The following is a 27,448-nucleotide window of genomic DNA, read 5'->3' as shown; positions in this document are numbered from 1 at the left end:
GAGAGAACTGAGAGCTGCAGAGAACTACCCGCCCAGTGTGGTGATTGTTTTGTGATGGTTTATTCAACCCAAGCAATATTTGGTAAATTCCATGTGCTAGGCACTGTGCTGGGCGCTGAGGGATAGGGCGATGGATTTCTGTCTCTGGCTTCTCACCAATCTGTCCAGGTGCCCCAGTAAGGAGTCTCCTTGATTTCCTCCTGTCTTCTTGATCTTCACTCACTGGACCAAACAATTGCTCTAACTTGCCCACCTTGTCACCTGTGTGCCAGGCTGATTCCTGAGTGGCGGTTTCCAACCCTGTTGCCTTGGGCTCATCCATTCCAGGTCCATCCGGGGAGTCTGTCCTGCCCCTGGAGCATCCCCACTGTTGGGGCTCCTTCTGGAGAACAGTATCACGGCACCTGGAGAGGGTGCCTTCCACTTCCAGTGGTCTCTCTCCAACCTCTTGAAGCATCTCAGGGGAGACCCATGGAGTCCTTGCCGTCACCCACAGAACACAGGGTAAGACACATTTTATAAAATGCTACGTGGACCTCAATGAAGGTCAGTCTGGAATCAAACTGGAGATCTGTTCATCATGATGTCCCAAGGTCATGACTGTACAGCTCTCCAGCTCTGGTAGAGGGGGCTAATGCTCCAGCACCCACCACGGCTCTGACCCTCCACTGTCGCAACTCTCCACCTGGGCATGGACCCGAGAAGCTGAGATACAGGCCTCATCCAGGCAGTGACCTTAGTCAACACCAGATGAAGCGATCACTATAAGCCAGCTCTGCGCTGGGACCTCCTATCGGTTAACTGTACCTTTATCCAATTTAAATCTTTCTGGCCATGTGCATCCACAAAAATGTTAGATGAGGCAGTTAGGTAAACAACTGTCAAAACTACCTTTCAGTGAGAGACTGGCACTGTTCTTTTTGGTGTTAAAAACCATCTACAGGACTTCCCTGGTGTCACAGTGGTTAAGAATCCGCCTGCCAATGCAGGGGACACAGGTTCGAGCCCTGCTTCGGGAAGATCCCACGTGCCGCGGAGCAGCTAAGCCCGTGCGCCACAACTACTGAGCCTGCGAGCCACGACTACTGAAGCCCGCATGCCTAGGGCCCTTGCGCCGCGACAAGAGAAGCCGCCACAGTGAGAAGCCCGTGCACCACATGAAGAGTAGCCGCCCACTCACTGCAACTAGAGAAAGCCCGTGCGCAGCAATGAAGACCCAACGCAGCCAAAAATAAATAAATAAATAAAATTTAAAAAAAAGACATTACAGAGATTTGTAAAAAAAGTAAAACAATGCCACTCTTCCCACTAGATTAAAAAGAAAATCTACAGTTCCTGTTTTAGACAACTTTATACATGAGTAGTATCTTTTTTCAGACAGAAAATTTATTTCCTATGCGTATTGGAGGAATAATACCTCTCAGATTTTAATGCATACAAATGTCCACAGAATCTTGTTGAGATGCAGATTCTGCATTTGTAACTAGACCCCAGGGGATGCCAACTCTGCTGGTCCTCAGACCACACTTTGAGTAGCAAGATGGTAGCGGGAGACGGTACACGGGTAAGTACCATCCTTGCCAGGTGTGTCTTCAGGGTTCAGCCAGCTCAGTGTTTGAAGACTTTCTGGAATATCTCTTTAGAAGTCTGCATGGCCCTTTGTGCAATGGGGGCTGTCAGAGCGAGCACTCCCTGCCTTGACAGTGAGAGGACCATGCTCTTGAATTATTATTTTCTTCTTTTATAGCTTTTTGCCTTGTTCTGCCTTGCACTTGCACTCCTGGAAGACGCTTTCAAGTTGGTGCTTACAATATGCGACTCCAAATATATAGCCTTGATGTTTCCTCCCTCGTCCGGTCCTCAACACTCTACCTGGCCCTGCTGGGACCTGGCCAGCAATGTGCTTAACCAAACCGTCCTGACAGCTCCTAGGAGATGAACTCAGGCTGTCCCTGGGGCAGGGGAGCCCTGGGACGCTCCGCCCCACACAGAGAAAACAATGAACAGGTAACAAAACTACCTGGCTCACATTGCTTTGTTCCAGTCTACCCCTCCTCGGCACAGGCAGATTGCAACGGAGGCAAGAAGGCCGGCCGTTCTGCACGGAACTGGAAACGTCTAAGAAAGAGTTCAGTGGTAGGGCGATGAACAGACCTGTGTGCTGCTGCGGGAACGGAGGGGCCCGTGGCGCGCAGTGGTCTGTGCGGAGTACGGGGAGGCCCAGAATGGGTGTGCTGGGTGGGCCGCCAAAAGAATAGAGGAAGTTTGGGTCAGGAGAAAAAAACCAAGGAAAACAAACAGCTTTGCCTTTGGTGTGGATTTCCTGCTTTAATGCAGGTTTGATTGGGGGGAAAGAAGGGAAAGGAGTGACCTCTACTGTCACTGGCCTGAGGCCTCCAGGCCTTTGGGGGATGGGGACTGATCCTGCCCGGGCAGGGCGCACAGCGGGCCCACTGCTTGGGGACAGGGCAGCTGCCACCAGGCCGGCTGCTCCTTGCTTTCCATCTCTAACCTGACCTCACAGTCAGGGCACCAGAGGAGAGACACCCCCGGTCCGCCAGGCCAGTCTGGGGAAACCAAGTCAGGTGGGGCGGCTCCTGCCATCCCGAGGAGCGTGGGCTTCCCCAGACCCTTGGCCTTGAGAACTGCAGAGCCTTCAGGCAGCCCAAGAGGGAGCAGGGCTTGCAAGGGGTCCAAGCCTGCCGCTGTGGTGGACGGTGGAAGGGCAGAGCCTCGGGGTCTTCTAGAACAGTCTGCTGAGCGGCCGCCTTCTCTCCACACAGGCATAGGCTGCCTCCACGACTCCTTGCCAAAGCCCAAGTCTGGGAAGTGACTGGCAGTCACCACATTCCAGGAGGCGCCGGCAGTGACCTTGGAGCCCTGGCCGCCGCCTCATTCCCCTTTTCCTTCGGAAAGCTCATGTGATGGACAAGGTAAAGGAGAGCTCTGGACAGAATCTTTCATTCTCAGCCTCCTTCCCAACTGAATTAAAACCCATAAACTCCCCACTTAACAAACCCACAGGTCAAAACAGATGTTTAAATTGTCTTAACAAAATGGACCCACAACTTCTTAAGTCCACCTCATAAATGCCCCAAACCAAACTGCCCCAAACCCAAGAACCTGAGCCTGGTTTTAAGACACAGGCAGGATGCAGGGTGTTGCCCTCTGCACATCTGGGCCGGTGGCCCGTGTCACCTATAGGATATCCCCTGAGCTTGGCGGGAGACTCAAGGCAGATGGGTGGCGGGGAGCTACAATTTCTAGATGCCAGTGGCCTCGCATCTCTGAGAGGCTTTCCACCCACCAGGCCCTCACCGGGGAGCTGAGTGGGCTGGGAACCAGAGGGCTCATCAGGGAGAAGCAGGTGACAGACACCAGCAGAGGAAGGTCAAGGGCGGGTTATATTCAGGTGATGGAGACATTCTGAACACTTCCTGTTTCTTTCCCAATTTGCCTCATAAACAGTAGGTGTCCCAGAAATAGTAGTTAATCTATCAAGCCCAAGAGATCGCGTTCATCATACCCCTCAACAAAATCATCTCACAACTGAATCCAGCTAAGGAAATTTGTTTGCAAAATATTTATGACTAAACTCTGTTACTCTGGGTCCTGTTTGCTCTCCCCCTGGCCACTCCTTGAATTCCTCCAACCTGTGACTGTCAGATTCTTTCAAGCTCTGCTGACTAAAGCCCGGTACCCCGTCGCTCCTTCTCTGGGGTGATTGCAAAGCTCCGAATCTGTGTGTCAAACCGAGGCGGGGATGGTGGCAGAGGAACTGTAATGCAGGGCGAGGGTGATTGGTGAGACGTCACACGTCTACACATACACATACGTGGATATAGAAACAATAAAATCTTTTAATTCTCTCTTTACAGGGCCACAGGCTTCCTTCCGTCCGGTGAACCACAATGGGCGCCTCTCTCCTGCAGCTACGAGGGCACAGAGCGATGGGGTGTCTCCATGCAGGTCGTCCCCGTGAATCGGTACAAGTAGCAACGAAAACTCTGCACTGACAGCCCTGGGGACACGGTGATGCTAAGAGCTGTTGCCTCTTCGATTGACTCAGCCTCAGTCAAGATACGGTTTGTCCCAACTGTCAGAAACCTCAAAACACCCATCATGCGTCTTACCCCTAATCTGGATTTTATAAAACACTTTATATAGACAGGTAGATACATAGGTAGCACAATAAATGTGCCTGTGATGCACTCTAACATAGAGCACAGGAATACACACACGGATCCCGACCCCGCCATCTCCACAGCAGGGAAAGTGTGAAGGTTCGTGTACACGCAGGACGTGATGGCGGAAAGGTATAGAACGTCACATGCCACACCTTTCCACGCAGCCCATCCGAGTGAGAGCTTGTCTTTGTCCCATGGGTGGTAGGAGCAGTAACAGAAACAATGTCATTTTCTAAGGGCAGAAGCTGTCCACCTGGTACGGACAGAGTGACTGTTATCCAGAGATTAGGTAGAAATAATTGCCGAGGGTCAGCCTGGCTCCTGACCCCAGGCTGAGGTCTGTTCTGCAGAGGGTGGGGCTGGCTCTGCGGGTGGAGGCCTGATGTGACATCTCTCAAACACACTCACACTCAGCCACACGCTCCAGAGGAAAGTACACTTCCAACAGCGGATACAAAAATAGATTGGCACGCTCTTTTGACACACTGAGGGTATCTTTTAGAAGCTCTCTCCCAACTTCTGCAAATTCTCTTCCCCAATCTGCTCTAGAACTTTGCACTCCGAGTTGGAACAGGGCTGGAGAGAAGGCCCTGGACCACGCCTGCCAGGTCTGCGTGTGGTCGCGAGGAAGTCTGGGTGAGGCCAGCTAGGAAATCTGGTGAGTGGGGAGCTGGGAGAGCCATCTTCTGCTCGGGTCTCCCCTTCCTGGTTGAGCAGTAAATGGTTCACAGCCCATCTCGGCTGGCCAGATGGAAGACTCCCTGAAAAGTTTCTGGTACTGCTTCTACACAAAAACATGTCGAGTGGAGAAAAGTTTGCTGTGTTGAGTTCTATTTTTGTATTTCCAGTAGTACGCGCTGCCCCAGTGAGCTCAGGGGAAGTGGTCCCGGCCCTCCTAGGAGGCCTGTGCTAGGAGCTCTGGACCAGGCGTCTGTAGTGGGGCATGACTTCGTGCTCCGGCAGATGAAGGGCAAATTCCAAGGCCACCAACACCGGGAACTCAAAGGCAATCAGTTCTCGTCTATTCAGCCGGAACTTCTCTTCCAGCTTCTGCAACAGAAATAAAGGAAACCAAAAGCCTTTTAGCTTTGAAATAAAAATCCTAGGTTTTCTCCACGTGTAACCTCTGTATCCATCAGCCAGAGAGTGTTTACAGAGAAACCCGTTATGGGCAAGACTGTGGAGGAAGAAACGGAGGCATCAGCTGTGTTTCCAGCTCTCAGTCCTGATGGAAAAGGACTCCTACCTCCCTGAGGACCCACAGTCTGCCGGGAGCCTGAGATACATCCCCTGACTTCATGAATCTTGATAATCTTACACGATCAGTGTTACATTTATCTCCATTTTACAGATGGGTAAATGGGGTCAAGAGGTTAAGAATTTGTCTAAGGTGACATGGGCAGCAAATTGAAATGCTGAGAGTCAGACTCAGCTGAGACCCAAACTGTACCTGTTACAACTAGGTTATTCAGGCTTAGAGGTAAGACTAAAACCATAGCAAATCACCTATAACAACAATATCCACGTGGAAGGTTTAGGATTGGGGGAGCTGGTCATGTGTAGTTTGGTCCTTGCATTTTATGCTCGAGGACCAAGTCCTGGCGAGGCTGCCTCACTTTCAGAGCATTACACGGCCTGTGTGGATCTGACTGGGCTGAGCCCACGCCCAGGGGCTCCCCTCCTGCACTGCCTCTTGGTCCAGCTGCTGCCGGAGTAGGAATGGAGAACAATCAGGGTGAGCGTGGGTAGGAAGGGCCTCATCTTTGCTAGAGTACATTCTGCTTTGGCTTAAACTTAGCTTTTGGCTTAATTAAAAACACAAAAAATCTCAACAGCAGAGTAGTCGGCGACTACTTTCAGATTATAACTGGGCTGGGATCTCGCGTTCAGTTAATTGCTACTGCAAACGGCCTGTCCGATCGTTACTCTTATATCCTGCATTGGTACTATCAGCATTGCTGGATGATATATTTCTCAACTATGAAATGTGTGTAACAGCACACTTGTAAAGATTCATTAGTTCATTATTATTATTATCTACGTAAACCTATTGATTCTCAGCTCAGATTTGGTATCCAAATCATGGTCCTAAAAGTGTTTACTACACAAATTAGACGATTCTGTACCATTTCTTCCATGGATGGATGAATGGATAAACGAAATGTGGTGTATACATGCAGTGGAACATTATTCAGCCTTAAAAAGGTAGGAAATTCTGAGGAATCTCCTGATCTGTTGGCTTTATTGTATCTCAAGTTTTCTATGAATACACTGATTTTTTTTTTTTTTTGTCTGCGCCGCGCAGCTTGTGGGATCTTAGTTCTCTGACCAGGGATTGAGCCCAGGCCCTTGGCAGTGAAAGTGCGGAGTCCTAACCACTGGACTGCCAGGGAATTCCCAGAATACACTGAATTTTAAAAACAGGCATTCTTGTATCTGTCCAAGAAGATCAGTGTTTCCTTGCCTTAAGGGGCTCTACTTTAATTTTTATTTTTTAAAATTATTTATTTATTTGGCTACACTGGGTCTTTAGTTGCGGCATGTGTGATCTGGTTCCCTGACCAGGGATTGAACTTGCGCCCCCTGCATTGGGAGCATAGAGTCTTAACCACTGGACAACCAGGGAACCCCAAGGGGCTCTATTTTAAAAGGAAGGAGATGCCACTCCGCCAGGCCCACGCCCTTCCCCAAAGCAGCCGAGGCCACAGGAAGCCAAGGTGTGTCTGACGGATGTTCTGCAGGTCACACCACCCGCAAGACCCCTGGCTATTACAGTGGCTTCTGCGGCTTGGAGAATAAGCTCACCCTCATGGTGCCTAAAAGTGTATTTTATGGCCAGACCCAATACTGGGGATCTTCAGTCTCATCAAGGTGGCCTATCCCTCTGTTCTAAGACAGCCCGAGACGTGGGGTCTGACATCTGCCGTGGAAGGGCCAACCTCACAGCCCTGGTCCCTTAGCTGGTACTAAGGCTCGGAAGTCTCCCGGGCTGGGTCACCAACCAGGCTCTTCTGAGACCAGCGCTGGCCTGGAGCGCATGCCCCGCCCCCCCCACCAGCCAATCAGAATTCAGCCCACTTACGTCAATTAAATGCTTGACTTCATGTTTTTTGAGGTCGCTTCCAATTTTGGCTGCTAAGAGCACGCACGCCCCGGCACAAAGCTTCCGGTTGTGTTTGTTTAGCTTTCCCTTGAGGGCGAGCTTCTCAAAGTAGACAAATGCCATGGCCACCGTGGGCTCCTCGAGGCCACAGTCCTCCTGGGCAAGCTTCCGCATCTCTCGCTTCAGGCTAGAAAAAGACGGGAGGGAGGGAAGAGTCTTATCAGAACTTGGAGTTTCGAGTGACCCTAAAGAAAAAGACTGCCCTGTCTTGAAAGCATTTTCTGTTTCATTTCCAGAAGGGCGACGTGGAATGGGATTAAATCCCTATGAGTGAGAAAGTTACGTTATACGTGGCCAACAGACTTAAGTCGCTGGGACTTCAAGCCCTTCTCTGTTGGTCAAGCTGTACAGACCACGTCCAGATGGGACCATGTTGAGCCCAAGTGGATAGGTGAGGGTCCGGAAACTAGAAGTAGAGCTGCCCACAGTGACAGAGGGAAACTAAGGTCATTCCAGAGAGACAGTCACTCGGATAAATTAGGTACTTGGCATCAGCTCTGCCGAAGATCGCTTATGGCCACTAACTATGGCCGAAGAGGGGTTAGACTAAGAGTGCAGCGACCAGCCTACTTAGGAAAGCTGCCCAACCAACAGACAAAATACGAATACTTAATTTTTCTCACCTCTTTGGCTAGGAACGTGCGAGAATCAAATCAGGATTGGGCATAATCCTAAATTACATTTATGTATGAATTACATTCATACATAAATGTATGAATGCTGGCACGTGTTCCAACACTATGTGTATAGCCTAGCCTCCATTACTACACACACACACACACACACACACACACACACACACGCCCTGAAATCTTGCTGTCCTGGCACACAGACACAACACAAGTCAGCTTCTCTCCAGCCCAGCAGGGCCAGTCCTCTCGATTACTGGGCCGGAAGATGTGGGTCACCACAAGGTCGATCCAATCGGCTGCAGGGGAAATTTGGGCCTGACTTTGCTTTGGCCGTTTTGCTGACTGCTTACATATAGGGCTTGGCTGTCACCTCTGGGCAGACGGTTGTGGGTAAAGAGTTATCTCAAACCCTCTGATACCAATTCTGTTCTGTTTTGCCTGCATTTGAGAACGCAGGGAACTGAATGTTTCCTATTCTCAGTTTTCCATAACATAAATCTTACTGAACTGTAAGCCACAGATAGTATGAAATGATTCTTTCATAAGGAACCGCACTCCAGATCCTTGTCAGCTTGTGTCAAGGGCTCTGCCTCTGTCCTGCCTGCCTTGGCTCACTCACATGTGGGCACCGGTCAGCCAGCACCGGACGAGCCTCTTTTAGCTGAATGTGACCATGTTTCACTTCCCCAGAACAACAGAAGACCCCCCGTACAAAGCACGAGCTCAGTGCGTGCTGGGAGAGGGGCCTGGGGGAAAGTTCAGGTGGGTGTTCATCCCCACATACCTCCTTATTTTGCTGAGTGTTAACTTAATGTGAGGAAACTTCTCCTTGAAGGTCTCATTCATGTCCTTCTTGAGATCCGAGGGCTTCACGTAGTCGATCACCGTGGTCTGAAACAGATGGGGCGACACAGCTCACTCCTTAAAATACTGGTCATGGGAGTAATCACGTGCAAGTTAGAGCCAACTTCTAACACCCTGCACCACCAGCAACAGGGAACTCAGATGAGGGCCACCTCAAGGGCTCTGCTGGAGGCAGGAGCCTGACGGGCAGGGCCTCTGCAGGTGGATGGAAGCCAAACCCCGTCCATCAGCAGGGCAACACTTAGAAATCGTCAGGAGTCTGTGCCTCTTAGTGCCCGTGTTTCAGCCTGTTGTTCACAGAGTGTGATATCTGGACCCTTGCAGATCTGGGTACAATCCTCACGACCATCGTAAGTCATCTGGCTGTGAGAGGTGTATTTATTTAATGACCCCAAACTTCAGATTCCACATCTGTAAAATGCAAACAGCAACGGCGCCTACCTCATACGGCTATTTGGAGAACTACGTCAGAAGTGCTCTGTGCGGTGCTTGGTATACAGCAAGTGCTCAATAAATGTTGGCTACTGGTTTTTTATTTTTTTAATTGTGGGAAAATACCCATGACATAAAATTGACCATTTTTACCTTTTTAAAAAAATAGTTAATTAATTAATTTATTTTTGGCTGTGTTGGGTCTTTGTTGCTGCGCGCAAGCTTTCTCTTGTTGTGGCGAACCGGGACTACTCTTCGTTGCGTTGCGTGGGCTTCTCATCGGTGGCTTCTCTTGTTGCAGAGCGCAGGCTGTAAGCATGTGGGCTTCAGCAGTTGTGGCTCGCGGGCTCTAGAGCACAGGCTCAGGAGTTGTGGCGCACGGGCTTAGTTGCTCCACGGCATGTGGGATCTTCCTGGACCAGGGCTCTACCCCGTGTCCCCTGCATTGGCAGGCAGATTCTTAAACCACTGCGCCACCAGGGAAGTCCATTTTTACTGTTTTTAAGTGTGCAGTTCAGTGGCATTAAGTACATTCACCATATCGTACAACCATTACCACCATCCACCTCTAGAACTGTTGTCATCTTGCAAATCTGAAACTCTGTCCCGATTAAACGCTAACTCCCCATTCTCTCCCCCCAGCTCCTCCTGAAAACCACCATTCTATTTTCTGTCTCTCTGAATTTGACTACTCCTCATAGAAGTGGAATCACACAGTATTTGTCCTTCTGTGTCTGGCTTATTTCACCACGCATAATGTCCTCAATGTTTATCCATGTTGTAGCATGTTTTAGAATTCCCTCCCTTTCTAAGGCTGGGTAATATTCCACTGTAGGTATGTAATGTTGGCTATTATTAACAGTCCCATGAATCCTGAGTTCCTCCTCCTCCCCTTGCCCTTCCCAATTCCATTCATCCTGAAAGACCGGCTCCTTCGAGCTCTCTCTGCGTACCCTGATCTCCCTTCCTTCTCTGTGCCTTACACTATTAACTCTGAATTAAACTCAGTCTAGTGGGGAGGGATAAATTGGGAGACTGGGATTGACATATACACACTACTATATATATAAAAGATAACTAATAAGGACCTGCTGTATAGCACAGGGAACTCTACTCAATACTCTGTAATGGCCTATACGGGAAAATTTAAAAAAGAGTGGATATAGGTATACACATAACTGATTCTCTTTGCTGTACACCTGACACTAATACAACGTTGTAAATCAACTATACTCCAAATTAAAAAAAAACAAAACAACTCAGTCTGGCTGGATCTCACCAGAGTACTCTTACCCCACCTCCTCAGGAACATACTTTCCAAGGGCTGCAACAACGTGGGATGCCCCTCCTGGCTGGTTACGGGCAGTAACCTTTGTCAGGCAAAGCCAGAGAAAGAAGAAACCACACACTGTGATGAGAAGGCCGGTTCCCGTGGACAGCTACCGCCAGCCTCTTCTCAGGCGAGTGCCTGGCCTTTTCCAGAAGACACGTCCAAGGTCTCCTCAGCAGCTCTAACAAAAGTTGGTGGCTTTCTGTGAACACCCCCATTCAGAAGACGTTTGCTTGGACACGGTTTCAGAACAGGCACATGGAATGTCTCTGGTGTCACTTTTATAACCAAGAGCAGGCAAAGAGCCTGCACGTCCAAATTCACACTGATCTCGGCGGGACCTTCTTTGCTTCTCTGGCTAAGAAAGGCAAACCACAGTCCTTTTAACGCACACGATTCCACCAAGCTTGTGCAGAGCTTTTCCACTTCTGGGTGGAGGTGGACTCGGTGGGTGCAATGCCGTGACTTCCACCTCGGAGCTGTGGTCTTTCCAGCCCAATCAGGAAGGCTGTCCCTCAGCTGACCCAGGACACACCCATCTGGTAGTTGCTATGTGTCCTGGCGACGTGCTCTCTGCACCGTGATCTTGCCCAGGTGATTTTTATGAGAATCAGATCCTCCTTGCCTAGGCTGCAATGCCACTTCTGTAGGATCATCTTCCCTAAACCCCAGTGATTCACCTTCACTATACACTATGGCTTGGATAGCCAACCCCCTTCTGGGATGCCTTGCTGTACTCCCCGACTTCTTTGCAGCTAGGATTCCAAATACAATTCCAGTTCTTCCTATCCCATGTGCTGGTGTCAGAAAGCAGAGCTGAAGCAGAGGCTGGGCTTCTGTTGTTTCTGCCACCAAGAAGAGTCGCCACAGGAGCCCTAGAGTCCCAGTTTCCATTTTGCGGGTGTAGACCACAGTAGGGCAGCATGGGTCTGGATCCAGCAGCAGTGGCAGCTTCCTGACCATGGAGGTGGCAATACTGTCACATCCAGAGCTGACAGCCAGTGCAGATGCCCCTAGTGACCTGGTTCTGCAGTGTGGTTTTGGGATCATTCCGGAAACCCCAACCTAGGCTGTTTCGCCAGCCTCCCCAGTGACTCTATACGCTGTTTGGTGCCCTGGAAGAAAATGCCTTTCTTCTTAAACTAGCTCGAGTGGATGCTGTGCTTCGTAACTGAACCATAACTTACGCACACGCTGTTTTCACTGATGGCATTTACTGCAACTGTAACAGGACCTTACTGGGGGGATGTGGGATAGGGCAGAGCTCTGCTTCCCCTAAAGGCACCGATGTCATCAGTTCACCGCACTGGGGTCCTCCCACGCCACTTCCTGACCAGTCCTAGCTTTAGAAGGGCCCCGTGAGCACCAACAACCCAGCTCAGCTTGCAGCCCTGGAGGTGGGGCAAGGAGGGCTCCGGCCACCCCCAAGTCCAGACCTTGCAGGAGAGACTCTTATTTTTATGAGTAGCCTCATCCTAGCTCTTGGGATACGGAGCTGGGACCTACTTTTCCTGGCAGCAGGAGGAGTGGAGAGCTATATTTGTTTCCATGCCGGACCCTGGAGAGGGGTGGAGAAGGAGGGCCAGTGAGCTGATGCTATGAGACCCTTGGCTCAGCACCTGGCCCCCAGCGAGGGCTGCACGTGGCCAAGCCCTCAAGTTCACGTTCTAAGTGGCAGAATTCCTCTGAACCCCAGCTCTGCCACCTGGAGGTACAGAGGTGGCACCCTGTGATGCCTTCTGGGAGGGGTTTCCAGCCACAGGACCACGTCCTGGTGACTGCTCCCCGCACCGGGCAGAAGACTGGCTGGCGGTCTGATCCTCCATTTACTGATCTATTTGGCCACCACCTGGCTACTGTCTTTCCTCAACTAGATATAGTACATTCTGGGGGTGAGACAGTCTCTGCAAACTTCCATCTTTCTGTCAAGGCCCCCCATTTCCTGACCTCCAAGTGGCCAGCAGCCCTGTCCTCCAGGGCGGTGTGGCAGAGGGAGGGCGGCTCCACTGGGGAAGGTACAGGACGGACACAAGCCAGCTGGGCCCGCATTCCTAGGGGGTTGCAGCGTCAGGAAATCCAAGGGCATCCGGGGAAAGAGGCTGTGCGTGCTGACTGCTGAAGGCTTGCTATGCCTGGACCTGATGCAGGTGCCCAATAACAGTCATTCTAGTTCACTTGCTTACATATATTTTGGGGGGTGAGGTAGGTTGGCTTCTGGGGCAAAGAAATGCTGCAAAGATTCAAGACGGCAGGAGGATGGTGGCAAATCTTGGAGGTCAGTCTGAGTGCCTCAGAACGCAAGAGTGGTTGTATCAGTGTCCAGTGGCTGCTGTAACAAAGTACCATAGACTTCACGTCTTAAACAACAGAAATTTATTGTCTCACAGTTCTGTATGCTGGAAATCCAAGATCAAGGCATCAGCAGGGCCACGGTCTCTCTGAAACTCTCCCTTGCTTCCTCCCAGCGTCCGGTAGTCCCAGGTGGTCCCTGGCTTGCACATGCATCATTCCAATCCCTGCCTCCACACAGTGCTCTCTCCGTGTCTGTGTTCACATGGCCTTCTTCTTTCTGTGTCTCTGTCTTCTTAGAAGGACACCAGTCCTATTGGGCTAGGGCCCACGTTGCTCCAGTACGACCTCATCTTAACTAATTTACCTCTGCGAACACCCCACTGCCAAATAAGGTCACATCCTCAGACACTGGGGTTAGGACTTGAGCCAATCTTCTTGGGGGACACAACTCCACCCACAGCAGTGGTGTCGCTTGTGACGGAGCTGCTGTGCAGCCTTGCTGTACTCTGATCTCAGCCCTCCATCCCGGGCCGGATGCAGCGTCGCCCCTGCCTGTGAGGCCCCGCTCTGCCCCAGGCAGCTGGTTCTGGCCTTGACCTTGGTCTGAGGGAGCACATCTCTTCTGCCCCCACCTCCTCCACCTCCAGATGGCTCTGGCTCACTCTTGCTCTCATCTCTGCTTCTCTGAGCTGCAGCTCAGTGGGGAGGATCCAGACTCCGGAGCCAGATGCCTGGGTTTAGACCCCAGCTCGACCACTCAGCATCTGGGCACTAGTGCAGGCGGCCTGAGCTCTCTGTGCCTCCATTTCTTCATCCGGCTTCTCCGTCACGTGCTTTATGATGGTGGCTGCAGGGCACCAGACATACGGGCTGCTTGTGCTCAGCTGCTTGGGGCACGCGATCAGGGTGGCTGAATTGGTGGCCCCCCAGAGCGACAATCTGCTCCCAGGCCCTTGCTCAGACGGGGCCCTGCACGCACGCTGCACCTGGAGCCTTCAGATCGGCCAGGCGCCAAGTATGGGAAGAATAGCCCTGAGCCCAGGACGGCCCTTCAGGTAGATTCCAGAGGGATGACAGTCCTCACTGCCGTCAGCTCTGGTTCCCTCTAGGAAACACTTTCTGGAGCACAGCAGCCACGACTCCTCTGCATGGTCCTATCTGTCTCGAGGGAGCCTTACGACATCCTTTAGAGGCTGGACCTCCCTCCCTCCCCAACCCCGAGAGACCGTTGTCCTCTTTCCAGTGACGGAGGGTGAGCCGAGGTGGCAGTACTGGGAGGCTGAGCTGCAGGCGCGGGTCACAGTGGGCCCCCAGCCACCCCTTCGTTCTGGCTCGAGAGAGAATGAGTGAAACGGGAGGCCCATGCTTTGTTCCAGGTCCCCTATCAATCTAACTGCACGGTTTACAAAGGCTCACAACGGCCGGGTTTTGCCAGTGCGCGTGCGTCCCTATGAATCAAAGTGCTAATAAATGGGCTGTGGTCCCCTACTGGTCTGGTACAGACCGGGTGACCACTGTGCTCAGTGCCACTAAATTCCAGGCCACGGGATGTGCCAAGTGCAGGGGTCCTTGCGGCCCCAGCAGTGGCCAACAGCTGGGCCCAGCTGCATGAGGCATGGGCAGCTCCATCCCTGGCGCCTGTGATTCGCAGGGTGGGGTGGAGCGAGAGATCACTTAAATGCACTTTCTCGCAGCTGCCTGGCTACGGGGAAGCTGTGTGTGCACAGCTGCAGAAAGAAGAAGGAAGGTCAGCTGGGAGCAGGAGGCCATTCGAACGAAACGCAGAAGGTCCAGGAGATGCAATTCAGAAAGGAGCCCTGCCTGGCCTGCCCCGCCAGAGAGGCAGGCAGAGTTAGGAAAGGCCCCGCATGGGGGCTGATGCCACACAGCCCTTCTGAGATAACAGGAAACGACGGTAAGACCACAACCTAGTTCTCCAGCTGGAAGAGTCTACTGCGCCGCCGAGACACCCTTTGCTTTTTACCAAAACAAATAAAGGCTTGGACTCATCATGAGAGAAGGGAGGGAGCCTCCACAGAGCCGACCTTGGGTCCCATTCTGGCCCAGGCCACCACCAGGATGCCCTAAAGGGAAGGCCTCCCAGGGTGGGGTTGGGGTGCACCAGGAGAGGGCGGGAGGCAGCAGGTGTGCGCCGGGGGTGCGTGCACCCTAGTAACAGTGCTGGAGGAGAACGAGGGGCTCAGAGCTGACAGGTTGATGGTCTGATTCCCACAGAAACAACATAAAAGGTGCTTCCACTCGGGGCCTGTTAAGGCTCTCCTTCCTTTCGTCCCCACCTCCAGGGCTCACATCTCCCTAGGGACTCTTAGAGCAGCTCTGAACTGATGTGAGCTTGCTGTCGACTCTGCTGCCGCTCCCCTCTGGGTCAGAGGGGCCCCTGGGGGGCAGGAACGTTCCAGAGGAGCCAGGTTCCAGCGGCAGGGCTACCTGAAACCCAGGAGGCAGCAGGGAGCTCAGGGCAGGTGTGCGGCCTCTCTAAGCCTCGCTTACCTGGCCTGTGAAACGGAGGATACAAGGCAGTGATGTCTGCAGCTCTTTCCGGTGCCAACAGCCAGCCTCCACTGCACTTGCCTGACATCCACGGGGCTCCGAGCCCAGCTGGGCACCGGAAAGCACACGTGACCTGCTCGCTAAGGAAAGCAGAGCCGCGGCCCTTGATGAAATCTATCTCACCACACACAGCTGGGCGTTTCGGCTGTTCTATGTTTATTCCTTTTTCCTGAGAGGGCTGTAAATCACAAGGAAACTACGGGAACGAGTGCACAGACCACTCGGCCTGGGGCTGCATTTGTTGCTATTTCTACCCATCGGATTCCAAACCCAGGACCCTGGGTCTAACCTGTGCCCCTTCCCTTAGGCGAGCAGCTCTTCAGGTTCTCTCACTGAAATGAGATGGCTTGCAATCGAGGAGAGGCACCCAGGGAAAGCCGCGTTTGTGTCAGGATCACACCACCATGTGGACTGGCCAGCTGTGCAAAGCACGTTCACGGTTTCAGACATGTGTCGAGTGTTTCCCTGGTACTACAGGAACTTCTGGAGTAGTGTGTCCACCCACCTGAGATAACAGTGGGTGGACGTGGCCCTGAGGTCACACACACCCAGATAGTATTTAGATGCACTTTTAAATGCACGCTTCTTAAAGGGTGGTCTCAGAGCACGAGCTGACGAACTGCGTGTGCAGTGTCATGTTAAAAACCACAAAGTGATAATCAAAAATTTGAGACAAATACAGAGAAAGGGAGCAGATGCTACCTCTTGGTTGAAATGGAAAGCAAAGTTTCGTTTCATATTATTTTTACAAGAAAAAAAAGATTAAAAACCCCCCACAATACTGATGCATGCTACCACACGGATAAACCTTGAAAGCATTAAGCTAAATGAAAGAGGCCAGACGCAAAAGACCATATAGCGTACGATTCCATCTTCATGAAATGTCCACGATAGGCAAGTCTATAGAGACAGAAAGTACACTGGTGGTTGCCTAGGGCTTACAGGATGGGTGGGTGCTTAAGGGTATGGGGGCTCTTTGAGGATGACGAAAATGTCCTGAAATTGACTGTGGTCATGGTTGCACAATTTTGTGAATATACTAAAAACCATTGAATTGTACACTTTAAAACAGGTGAATTGTATGATATGAATTTCATCTAATAAAACTGATACCAAAAAAACCCCAAATCCCAAAACCCAAACCCAAAACAGAAAACAAAACCCACCACGATGCAATAAGCCATTTTATTTTTACACTTACATCAAAAGCTGGCAGGTCTCAAAGCCCCACTGCTCAGCGTTTGTGAAGGCGCCTGGCAGGGAAGTTCCAGGGCCCCTTCGAATCTCCAGAGAGGCCCAGCAATGGTGTTTCTGTAACGCTGAACTACTTTTCTTAAAGAGGGTCTCCCGAACTGAATAAGCTTCAGGCATCTGGAAATCTGGGGGCCTGGAAAGAGCATTGCGAGGGAGGGGCCCCTGGGCTCAAGCTGCTTTAGCGTCTCAATAAATCCACCTGCGGACAGGTAAGTAAGTGCCCATGTCATCCAGACAGCTTTCAGTGAAAAAGAGATATGGAGGGAAAGCAGAATCCAATCTCACGGAAGCCTGGATTAATCTTCCTTTACTGTCTTCTATTCCCTCCTGCTCAGCATCTCATACTGTCCTGAAAAATTAAGTTCTAAGATATATTCCCACAACCCTGGGGAGACGCTGAAACGGAAGGAGGGGCTTTTCTATGAGTCCTTAGATTGTAATATTAAGTAAATAAAAGAATAGGCACTGTATCACGGAGATCAATCCAAGAGACATCCTCTCGAGATCGAGATAGCTACAGATATCACAAAGTTGGCTTTCTTTCTGTTGTCAATACAGTTCGAGAGGGCTTTCTTCCTGAGAAAGGAAAAGGGTCCAGAAATCCCTTCATAGAACGTTAATTTTGTTGGCATCATCTCAGTCAGTTCTCTTATTTTCTCCTCTTAATTGCTCTCCACACCCACAAGGGGGGGAAAACCACTACCGACTTCAGCTGCCAGGTTCTAATGATAAATAACCGCTCTCTAGTGAAACTTTAATTATAGGCCAGGAGGCACAGGGCAGGAAGCACCGGTTCTAGTGGGAGGCCTCTGGCCCCCCTCACTGCATTGAGAAACCATATGAAGTTCAGGCCCCACAAGAACCTGCATGTAGCCAGGAGGCTCGACATACTTTCATGTTTCGTGGTCACCTTCTAGAAACCGTAAGGCCAAAACCACGGGGCCAGCTGCAATTTGATTTCCACATCTGCACCAGGATTTCTTTTTTTTTTCGTTCAAACCTCTCCTTTGCCCTTTCACAATGGCTAATACTGGGAGTGACTTGCTTGGATCAAAGTTAAAAAATACAACTGTAACTACAAATGCAACGTCAGTTTCAAAGGGTTCCACTTAAACTCTGTAAATAACAGCCTTCTTTCTGAGCTTCAGGGGAATGTTCAGCTCTGGAACCCTCCCACTAAAAGGCACATCCCAGCAGTGGCAATGACTGGCCTTTTTATCTTCTACTGAGAACAAACATGAACGAAAATATACCTTCAACTACATCCTGGCTGGTAAACATCACCTCCACTGACTCAGAAAGCCCGCTCCTAGCTATTTATCCAAGAGAAATGAAAATGTATATCCACAAAAAGACTTGTATGGGAACGTTCATAGCAGCAATATTCATAATATCCGTAAGTTGGAAACAGCGCAAATGTCCATCAATAGGAGAACGGGTAAATAAATCATGGTATATCCATACAATGGAATCCTACTCAGCAATTAAAAAAAACCCAGAAAACTACTGACACATGCAACATGAGTGAATCTTACAGATACTAAGTTGTGTGAATGAAGATGGATTAAAAAAAACACAGTACACAATTCCGTTCATATGAAGTTCCAGTAAAGGCAAAACCAATCTTTGGTGACAAAAGTCAGAACAGTAGTTGCCTTTGCTGGGAGGGGGTATGAAGCGGAACACGATTGAAAGGAGGGAACTTTCTAAGGGGATAGAAGTGTCCTACATTTTGGTCCAAGTGGAGAATACGAAATTCATGGAACTATACACTTAAAATTGGTACATTTGATTAGCTATGTTATACCTTAATATGAAAAGAGAAAAAAATGGCAGGACTTCCCTGGTGGTCCAGTGGTTAAGACTTCGCCTTCCAATGCAGGGGGTGCGGGTTCGATCCCTGGTTGGGGAGCTAAGATCTCACATGCCTCCCGGCCATAAAACCAAAATATAAAGCAGAAGCAATATTGTAACAAATTCAATAAAGACTTAAAAAAACAATTGGTCCACATCAAAAAAATCTTTAAAAAAAAAAAAAGGCTGCTGCAGGATTTGATGGGGTAGAAGGACTACAGCTCATCACTGTAAAGCTTGCTTGATTCTGTAAAGGCCACACCAACACCTCAGACCCTGAAATTCCACAGGTATAGGATACCCCAAAACCCAGGACAACAGTCCCTCATTCTCAGATCTGGGCCTCTGCTTGGCTGGCCGAAATTAAACTGCCCTGGGGGCCTCGCGGGGACAGGCGTATGGCAGCAGGACCCCAGAGGCCTTGGAGGTTGATATTTAGGGAGGTGTGTGGCGCTGCTCAGACAGTCAGCCTGTGAGGGACTTGCTGGTTCCCTTCCCCAACTTCCACAGCAGGGAGCCGGGGAGGGGGAGGAAGGAGCGGGGCTGCACAGGCTTCTCACAGGGCTGAGTCCGCCTGCAGGGGGAGCCCTGCCCACCATGAGGGTTCACCCCGCAGCAGGAACGCTCCAAGCTGTGTCACTGTGTCAGCTCTTCCTACCCACCTACAGGCCAAGATGTGCCCCAGACCCTCAAAGAGGGCCTTTAACAACCTGGATTAGATGACCCTGTAGCTCCCTCTGTCCACCTTAGTAGCCGGCGCCTACTGACAAGGGCAGCTCCCTGAGCACGGGGTCAAGTTAGCACAGAAAATTGGTCAGGATCGTCATTCTATTGACTTCCGTGTGCGTGCGTGCGTGCGTGTGTGTGTGTGTGTGTGTGTGTGTGTGTGTGTATAAAGGGCAGTGACTGTTACTGTTAAAAATATCCATTTTACACAAGATCAACCTCTTGCACACTTCAGGCTCTTGCACATGGGGCCATCCTCCCAGGGCCTGGCAGGCCTCTCTCCCCTCAGCGTTCACCTTTTCATGTCTTCAGGGGAGCCTTCCTTGAGGCCCACCTCCAACCCCTAACCCTCCCTGTCATTCTTCACCACTTTTCTAAGATGACTCCTTCCTTACCCTCCTCACTACAGTGACTTGTGTACTATCTGCTGTCTGACTTCTCCACTCTAAGGTCGAGAATAGGGTTGGTGGCTGGTTTGTCCTCCACTGTATAAGGAAGCACCTCGCCTGGCACATAGTAGGGCCTCAGTCAATACTGGTTAGATGGACAAATTCTATACCTAGTACCCAACACACAAGATAAAGCAAGCAAACCAAAGCCAAACCCCCTACTCTTGCTCTTGCAAGTTCAGTGCCAAAATGCATGTGAAACAGCCCCGGAAGCCACGTCTGCTTCTAGAGAGGAAGTCTCCTGGAAGCCAGTCTGAGGCAGTTTGTAACCATGACATGCACGTCAGGGCTGAAAAGTGGACGGCCCACGTTTTATCAAAGTACCAATATCTGTGGCCAGAGCAGAAGGAGATGTAGGTCTTATGAAGCTGACCTACAGGCAAATGCAGTTCACGAGCAATTTCATTCTCCAAAAAATGGACGGTTACAGGAAGCACAGGCTACAGATTCAATGTAGTGAACTGAAAAATGACCCACTTGGGACCATAAAACGAGGAGGGTAGGACACACACACTGACCTGGCAGGTCATCTAGCACACTGTCTGGTGGAGCTGGGGAATGATCCGTCTGCACAGGTGTGCACATGTAGACTACAGCCCAGAACCTCGAAGCTCACAATTAAATCATTTAAAGAAAAAAAAAAAAAAAATCAGAGCCACACCAGCCAGACACCAGGCCTATAAAAGGAGAGGTCGATGTGATCACCAGATGTAACATGACTACAGAAGAGCTCCCCTCCAAACCCCAACGCCAATCAAAAACAGTGCACCTTCTTATTCTCTTGGTTACCTAGAAATCTGTTAAACTGTTGGCCCAGAGAATCATCTTCACGTTTTACCCTGAGGGGGGTTCTGCCACTGGCTGCTGAGGGACGTGGATTCAGAGGCACAGTAGGAAGAGTGTTAAGCCCAGGGTTCTAGCCTCAGCCCCTCACTTCCTGTCTGTCAACTCTGACAGCCTCACTCAGACTCCCCGAGCCACAGTTTCCTGCCCAAATTACTTAATAAAGTGAACCTTAATAAATAAAGCAGTGAACAACATGAAGAACCCTTACTGTTACACAAGTCACGAACTTTCAGTTGCTCCCTCCATGACAACAGGGTAAGGATTCTGGTCATTTATCGGACACTTATTATGGGCCAGCTGATACGGACAAGCCCTCGTTTTTAGAAAGAAGTAAATAATCTAACAGGTCACAGGCAGAAAAAAAATAACTCTATATGGCTCTGGTTTTGCTTTCTGTGTTAGGAGTTGGAGAATAAGGAAGGAGAGAGAGGAGACAGGGCAATTTTAAACAAAATGCCTTTGGCGATTCATTCTGATTCAATGTGGCATTTTATTTTATTTTATGTTTTAAAATATTTATTTACTTATTTATTATTATTATTTTTTAATGATATTTAATTTATTTATCTTATTTATTTATTTTTGGCTGCACTGGGCCTCCGTGGCTGCGTGCGGGCTTTCTCTAGCTGCGGCGAGCGGGGTCTACTCTTCGTTGTGGTGCACGGGCTTCTCATTGCAGTGGCTTCTCTCGTTGCGGAGCATGGACTTTAGGCGCGTGGGCTTTAGTAGTTGTGGCTCGCGGGCTCTAGAACGCAGGCTCAGTAGTTGTGGTGCACGGGCTTAGTTGCTCCGCCGCATGTGGGATCTTCCCGGACAAGGGCTCGAACCCGTGTCCCCTGCATTGGCAGGCGGACTCTTAACAACTGCGCCACCAGGGAAGCCCCTAAAATATTTATTTATTTATTTTAATTTTGGCCGCGTCGGGTCTTAGTTGTGGCATGCAGGATCTTTCGTTCCGGCGCGCAGGCTTCTCTCTAATTGTGGTGCACGGGCTCCAGAGCGCGTGGGCTCTGTAGTTGCGGTACACGGGCTCATTAGTTGCTGGAGTGCGGGCTCAGGTGCCCCGCGGCATGTGGGATCTTCGTTCCCAGACCAGGGATCGAACCCGCGTCCCCTGCATTGGAAGGCAGATTCTGAACCACTGGACCACCAGGGAAGTCCCTCAGTGTGGCATTTTAGAATGATCTCTGAGCTATCTGCCCAATTACAAGAGGATATACATTGAAAGTGAGCAGTGAGGGCCTGAGTTCTGCCTGGTGTTTCTCTGACGTCAGCTACTTGCCAGATGCTCCGTGAGAAGAGAAGCTGGGGAGTTGGGGCGGCGGGGCGGGGGGGTCTCACCGCCGAGAATGCTAAGCTTAGAGTTAGTGCATGGGGTGGGGTCCCACTCTGGTCTTTGCAGACACAGGAGCCTGGAACAGAAAAAGGACCCCCTGCTCACTCCTGGGGCCAGGGCTTCTGACATCAGCCAGCAGGGGAGGAGCAAGGGAACCAGCGTAGGACGTTTTCAGCTGTGCTCGCCCCTCCGGGCCCGGCAGGGCGGCGGTGGGGACATCCTGGGTCGGTGCTCTCCACCTGATGGTGTGCGTGGCAGGCCTGGCGCAGTGGGTTTCTCTAAAAGCCCGGCTCCCACAACCCCATAGCAGCCCAGGCTCTGCCCACATCCAAGTCAGGACAAGTCTGCCCAGTGAAAGTACACAAGACCCTGTCAGACCCCACTGGTGTCTGGAGAAACAGCGGCCAGAGTGGTGGGAAACGGTGGTCTGCCAAAAGTAGAAACCAAATGACACAAAGGGAAAAAGAGGAAAAGCCCGTGAAATAAAAACAGCAAGGAAAGGTTTTGCATTTAACACCCACACTGTCCTACTTTCACTTTCCCAGGAGATGATCCTGTCATCCAGAACCCAGTGCCAAATGTTTGCTCAGAGTGTGTGCAGAGGCCTACTGTCACCGAGGAGCTCCAAACAGCTGAACTTGAACTCAGCGCTGCCGGCGACGGGCATGATTGGTGATGCCCTACCTAGTGGGGTCCATGGACAAACATACCCTCAGAGGTGAAGCTGCAACCTGCAACCAGCTCTCATAGCTGCCGGCAATCCAGCCTCCTCAAGCCCTCTGAAGTGCTGTACCTGGGCCAGGTGGCCGGAAGAACCCTGGATGTGATGCTGGTCCTTCCCTGAGTGACCCACACGTGGCGGCGAGTGGGGGAGGTCCTCGAGAAGAACCAGGCAGAGCAGTGTCTGAACAAGCCCCCAACCCCAGGAAGAACCACTGGCCATTAGGATGAGCAAGGCACCTCCAAGTTCTCCGAGGAGGCTGAGGGGGTCAGCTCCCCTGCCACCCCGCCACCGCCACTCACCATGTACGAAGGAAAGATCAGAACTCGTTTGTGCTTGCCGCAAGGCCACTGGGGGTCGTCCAGGAGATTCGGGTCATAGTCCATAAACTCTCCCAGATCGCTACCTGAGGATCACACGCAAAATGATGACTAAGGCCCGGGACGTCCTGAAGCAGAAGCAGCCGGGTGAACGCCTGGTACAAAGTTACACTGAAGAAAGGGTGGCTTCAGGTCACTGAGCTCAGAGTCACACTGCTCGCTCTGACCGTCAGCAGGCGTCTCTGCACGCCGGTGAAGTGTATGCCCCGGCAGGGGGGTTCACCAAACACTTCACACTCTCTGCCGTTTTTTCCATTTAAAACAATTATGTATTAATCTCCCTGACCCGGGAGAGCACAGAACCTCACGAGCATGAAAGATGCCGTGAACACTCACAGATTCTAAAACGTGGCACGGAAAAGGCTCATTTTCTAAACCTGCAGATCAAATGAGCCTCCAGTTATTGCACGTGAGAAGCACGTTTGGTGTGAATGGTTCCGGGCAGGCTATGCGGTCTGACTGAACGCAAACCAGAGCAGCTACCGGTGCAAACAGCCGTCAGTGACCAGGGGTGGCACGTCAGCACAGTGCTTCTGAACTCAGCACCTGGACAGGCCTAAGGAGCTCCGTGTTCACCTGGAATTTCTCTGACAGTGGAAATAATCCCGCCTCATAAAGCGTTTTTCTGCCTGTGCGGATTCTCACAAAGGCTTGGACAGGCCAAGCTGGAAGCATGCAAGTCTTCTGCCAGCAGCCGAGTAAGCTCACCCGCCGTGAGAATCACAGAGGAAGTTCTCACGCCTGATGGTACGTGTATGGCCCAATTATTTGAAGAAAGGCCAAACCTGAGGACTAGGAGAATGTAGGCAAGAACCAGGTACTTGGAGAGATGAGCAGCAGAGTGGTGGAGAGAAGCCGGGGAGTCTAGCCACCTCTGCAAGGCGGCCTGGGCATGTCTCCTCGTGGGAGCTCAGGGGCTGGCGACTGAGGCCCCTCGTTAAAGAGCTCGCCCCTCGGCAGGGTTGTGAGCCTACCTGGCCCGCAATCGGCTTGCCCAAAAGTCCCGTCCCCTGCAGGATGAGCTCACGCTCCAGGGCACCTGTCTTCCAATGTGCACAGGGAGACCCGAGCCACACTGTCCACCAAGGCACCTCCTGCTGCAAGCTACCCAGACCAGCCAGGCCCCAGCTTACCTGCGTCGAGACTCCCCTGGGTGCTGCTCGCCCGGCCGATGGAGAGGCTGCGGTGGCTCAGGGTACGGAGCTGGGAGAAGGCGGACATGGAGTCTAAGGTGTTTCTCCGCGCTCCAAAGGCGTTCGTGGGTAACAGAAACTGGGTATAAGAAACAGTCTAAAAGGTGAAGACAAAAACGGGCCGGTGATTAACCCCGGGCAGTGTTAGGTTTGCGTTCTGACCAAGCTGCGTTGCCACGCCAGGTTCATGTCCATATTCTCATCGCTGCAATTCTAAAATCCAAGGTCCGAAAAATGAAATTTGTTTGGCACTCGTTTGTGCCAAAACCTAAACTGGACTGACTAGAGGCCATCTGTAGTTTTAATTTATCCCACTTGGCGTGAATATTCATGTTATGGGGCAGAGATATTAGTGTGTCTGATAACAAGGTACTATCGCGGAAGCTGCTAGGATGCTGTCTAACACGAGAGGCATACATCGTGGTACTTTTTCTGATCCACCAAGTGCAGAATTCTAGAATATCGGGTCCAAAGAGTCTCGGATAAGGGGCTGTGCCCTCCCATGGTCCTCTGGCAGATGCTGTGTCTATGATGCTCCTCTCACTTCATCCTCCCTCCTTCCTCTGTGAACACTCAACCTTCAGGAATGAAGAGGCAACACGTGTTTTTCTTTTCAGCCACTTGGAGAAACACGGCTCATACACCCCGACACGTGAGCTCAAGGCCGATGTCATTTGGGCACGGGGGTGACCAGCTGTTCTGCGGGAGGGGTGACGGGTAGGTCGTTTGCTGCCCCAGCAGCTTTACCTACAAGCAAGCTACACTGGACGACTTCCCCAAAGACACACTTGCGTCGTCTCCATAAACAGGCTTTGGGAGTGTTTACAAAGACTGCCTGCATCCGGCACAAAAAGGTCAGGTTCATATTTCAACCTTCCCTCCTTAGACTTCAACCTAGCAGCTCAGTGAATTGTGGATGAAAGTGGGATGTGACAGCCCCCTGCTCGGTGGTCACTCTCTCAGGCTGAGGGACTCCTAGCCTCTCAGGACCACGGGGAGCAAAAAACACTGTCTAGAAGTGGGATTGCTGCCTGCCGTCACCACCGTCAATGCATGTTCAAACCACCCGCCACTCCATCCTGGAACGTGCAACTGTGTGTGCGCATGCGTGTGTGTGTGTGTGTGTGTGTGTGTGTGTGTGTGTGTGTGTGAGACAAAGTAGTCTCCCCTTACCCACAATTTCAGTTACTCATGGTCCAAAAATATTAAATGGAAAATTCCAGAAATAGAAAATTCACGAACTTTACATTGTGCGCCACTCAGAGTAGCATGATGAAATCTAGCACCGACCTGCCCGGGATGCGAATCATCCCTCTGTCCAGCTGATCCCATCCCTTCGTCACTGAGTAGCCATCTCGGTTATCCGATTGACTATCATGGTACCACAGGGCTTGTGTTCAAGTGACCCTTATTTCACTTAATAGTGGCCCCAAAGCACAAAAGTAGTGGTGCTGGCAATTCGGATATTCTCTTACTGTGCCTAATTTATAAATTAAACTTTCTTATTGGTATGCATGTATAGGGGAAAATATGGTATACATAGGGTTCTGTACCACCCAAGGTTTTAGGCATCCACGGGGGGTCTTGGAACATATCCCCTGAGGATAAGAGCGGGTGACTGAACTGGTCAGGACCAGCATTAGTGGCGAAATAGCTGTGCTGCTATTTAACCCACGTGCACACCCGGGATCGGGGACAGGCTGGCGTCACGCACCCAGAAACGTGTTCCACATCGGGTTAACCAGCACGAGCGCAGCTCGTGGTCCATCACACAGCCTCTGCTTCCTGACCCTTGTGTCTGTCGAAAAAGCTGGTGGCCTGGAAGCCAGGCAGCCTTACCTTCCCGTCAGCGCCCAGCTCCACGCCTTCCAGGCCAATGATCTCTTTCAGGCTCACCGCTCCTGCTGACTGTCTCCCTCCATCCAATTTCAAATCCCTGGGGGGGGACAAGCCGAGGATAAAAATGGTTCTGCTTGCACCCAAAGGAGCCACGGAGATGTCTCCTGACGGGACACTACAGTCACACTTGCAAAAATGACAGAGAGCCCTGCCGGATGAGACCCCCTCTTTGTCCCTCCTTCTCAGCGACACTCTGTGGGTAGGTAGTTCTACCCACTTTGAAATAAACGAAATCCGATCGAACAGAGAGCCTGAAGACGAGAGTCAGGCTCAGAAGCCAATGGATTACCGATGTCCCTTCCCGCTCGGCAAGGTCATTGGCTCTTAGCTGGTCGGCTAACCGGAAGCCGGGGGGAGACCAGCTCTCCCTGCCACCCCCCATTAGATGGGAGAAAGAAATTCTTACCCTAAAGAGTTCTCAGCTTTACTACTAGTAACGAAGGAATTAAGGCCACAATAGCCACCCCAGCTTCCTTGCCAGGCCACTTAGACAATGATAAAAGAATAATCTCTGGTGTTAACAGCAAGCATTTATAGAGCACTTCACAATTTACAAAGACTTTCACACATCTTCCACTTCATTCTTTAAAATCATCCTATCAGACAGGCATTGCAATTATTTTCCTATTTTACAGATGAGAAAAAAGAACCCAGAGCAGGTAGACAGCTCACCGAGGTCACCCTAACAGTGGGCTGTAGAGACCGGTTTTGCATCTAACGCTGTATCTTGTGCAGCACGTGGCCTCGGGCTGGCTGTGCCTCTGCTCAGGGGTAACTGCTCACATTTCCATGGACAATCCCCCCGCTTACAGTAGTTCTCAGACTTTCGCTGCATGTTAGAATCACCTGGGAACTTTGACAAACTACAGGCTCAGAGATACTGCGGGTTCAGTTCCAGATCACCCCTGTAATGCAGATATTGCGATAAAGCGAGTCACATGAATGTTTTGGTCTCCCAGTGCTTATAAAAATTATGTTTACAGTATGCTGTAGTCCATTAAGTGTGAAATAGCATTATGTCTAAAAAAACAATGTACATACCTTAATTAAAAAATATTGCTAAAAAATGCTCACCATCATCTGACAATGCAAGGTTGCCACAAACCTTCAATTTGTGAAAAAAAAAACCCACAAAAACGCAGTATCTGTGAAGCACAACAAAACGAGGTACGCCTGTACTGTGTCTGGCTCCCATCCCCAGACATTCACTCTGATTCAGTTGGACGTGGGTGGCAGGAGTTTTAAACGCTCCCCAGGTGATTCCAAATTGCAGCTACGTTTGGAAGCTCTCTCTTCAGCTTGGCTCTACCACACGGTGC

At 50.9% G+C, this 27,448-nt stretch overlaps 1 protein-coding gene across 1 annotated transcript in view; it reads right to left on the bottom strand.

The window, feature by feature from the left end:
• Nucleotides 1–3,840: 3,840 nt before the first annotated feature.
• Nucleotides 3,841–27,448, bottom strand: part of CABLES1 (Cdk5 and Abl enzyme substrate 1) — a 105,767-nt gene continuing 82,159 nt past the window's right edge. The window contains exons 5-10 of the mRNA XM_027127597.1: nt 26,070–26,166; nt 24,171–24,327; nt 22,960–23,063; nt 8,767–8,873; nt 7,270–7,477; nt 3,841–5,237 (exon numbers count right to left, since the gene is read on the bottom strand). Coding sequence (XP_026983398.1) covers nt 5,097–5,237; nt 7,270–7,477; nt 8,767–8,873; nt 22,960–23,063; nt 24,171–24,327; nt 26,070–26,166 — 814 coding nt within the window. The 3' untranslated portion in view covers nt 3,841–5,096. The remainder of the gene's footprint in view (nt 5,238–7,269; nt 7,478–8,766; nt 8,874–22,959; nt 23,064–24,170; nt 24,328–26,069; nt 26,167–27,448) is intronic.

Source organism: Aethalodelphis obliquidens, unplaced genomic scaffold (genome assembly GCF_003676395.1).
Source record: "Aethalodelphis obliquidens isolate GAN/ISIS:26980383/991018 unplaced genomic scaffold, ASM367639v1 scaffold32, whole genome shotgun sequence".
NCBI lineage: Eukaryota > Metazoa > Chordata > Mammalia > Artiodactyla > Delphinidae > Aethalodelphis > Aethalodelphis obliquidens.
The sequence above is the reverse complement of the archived record's forward strand: the minus strand, read 5'-3'. Positions and strand labels throughout refer to the sequence as shown.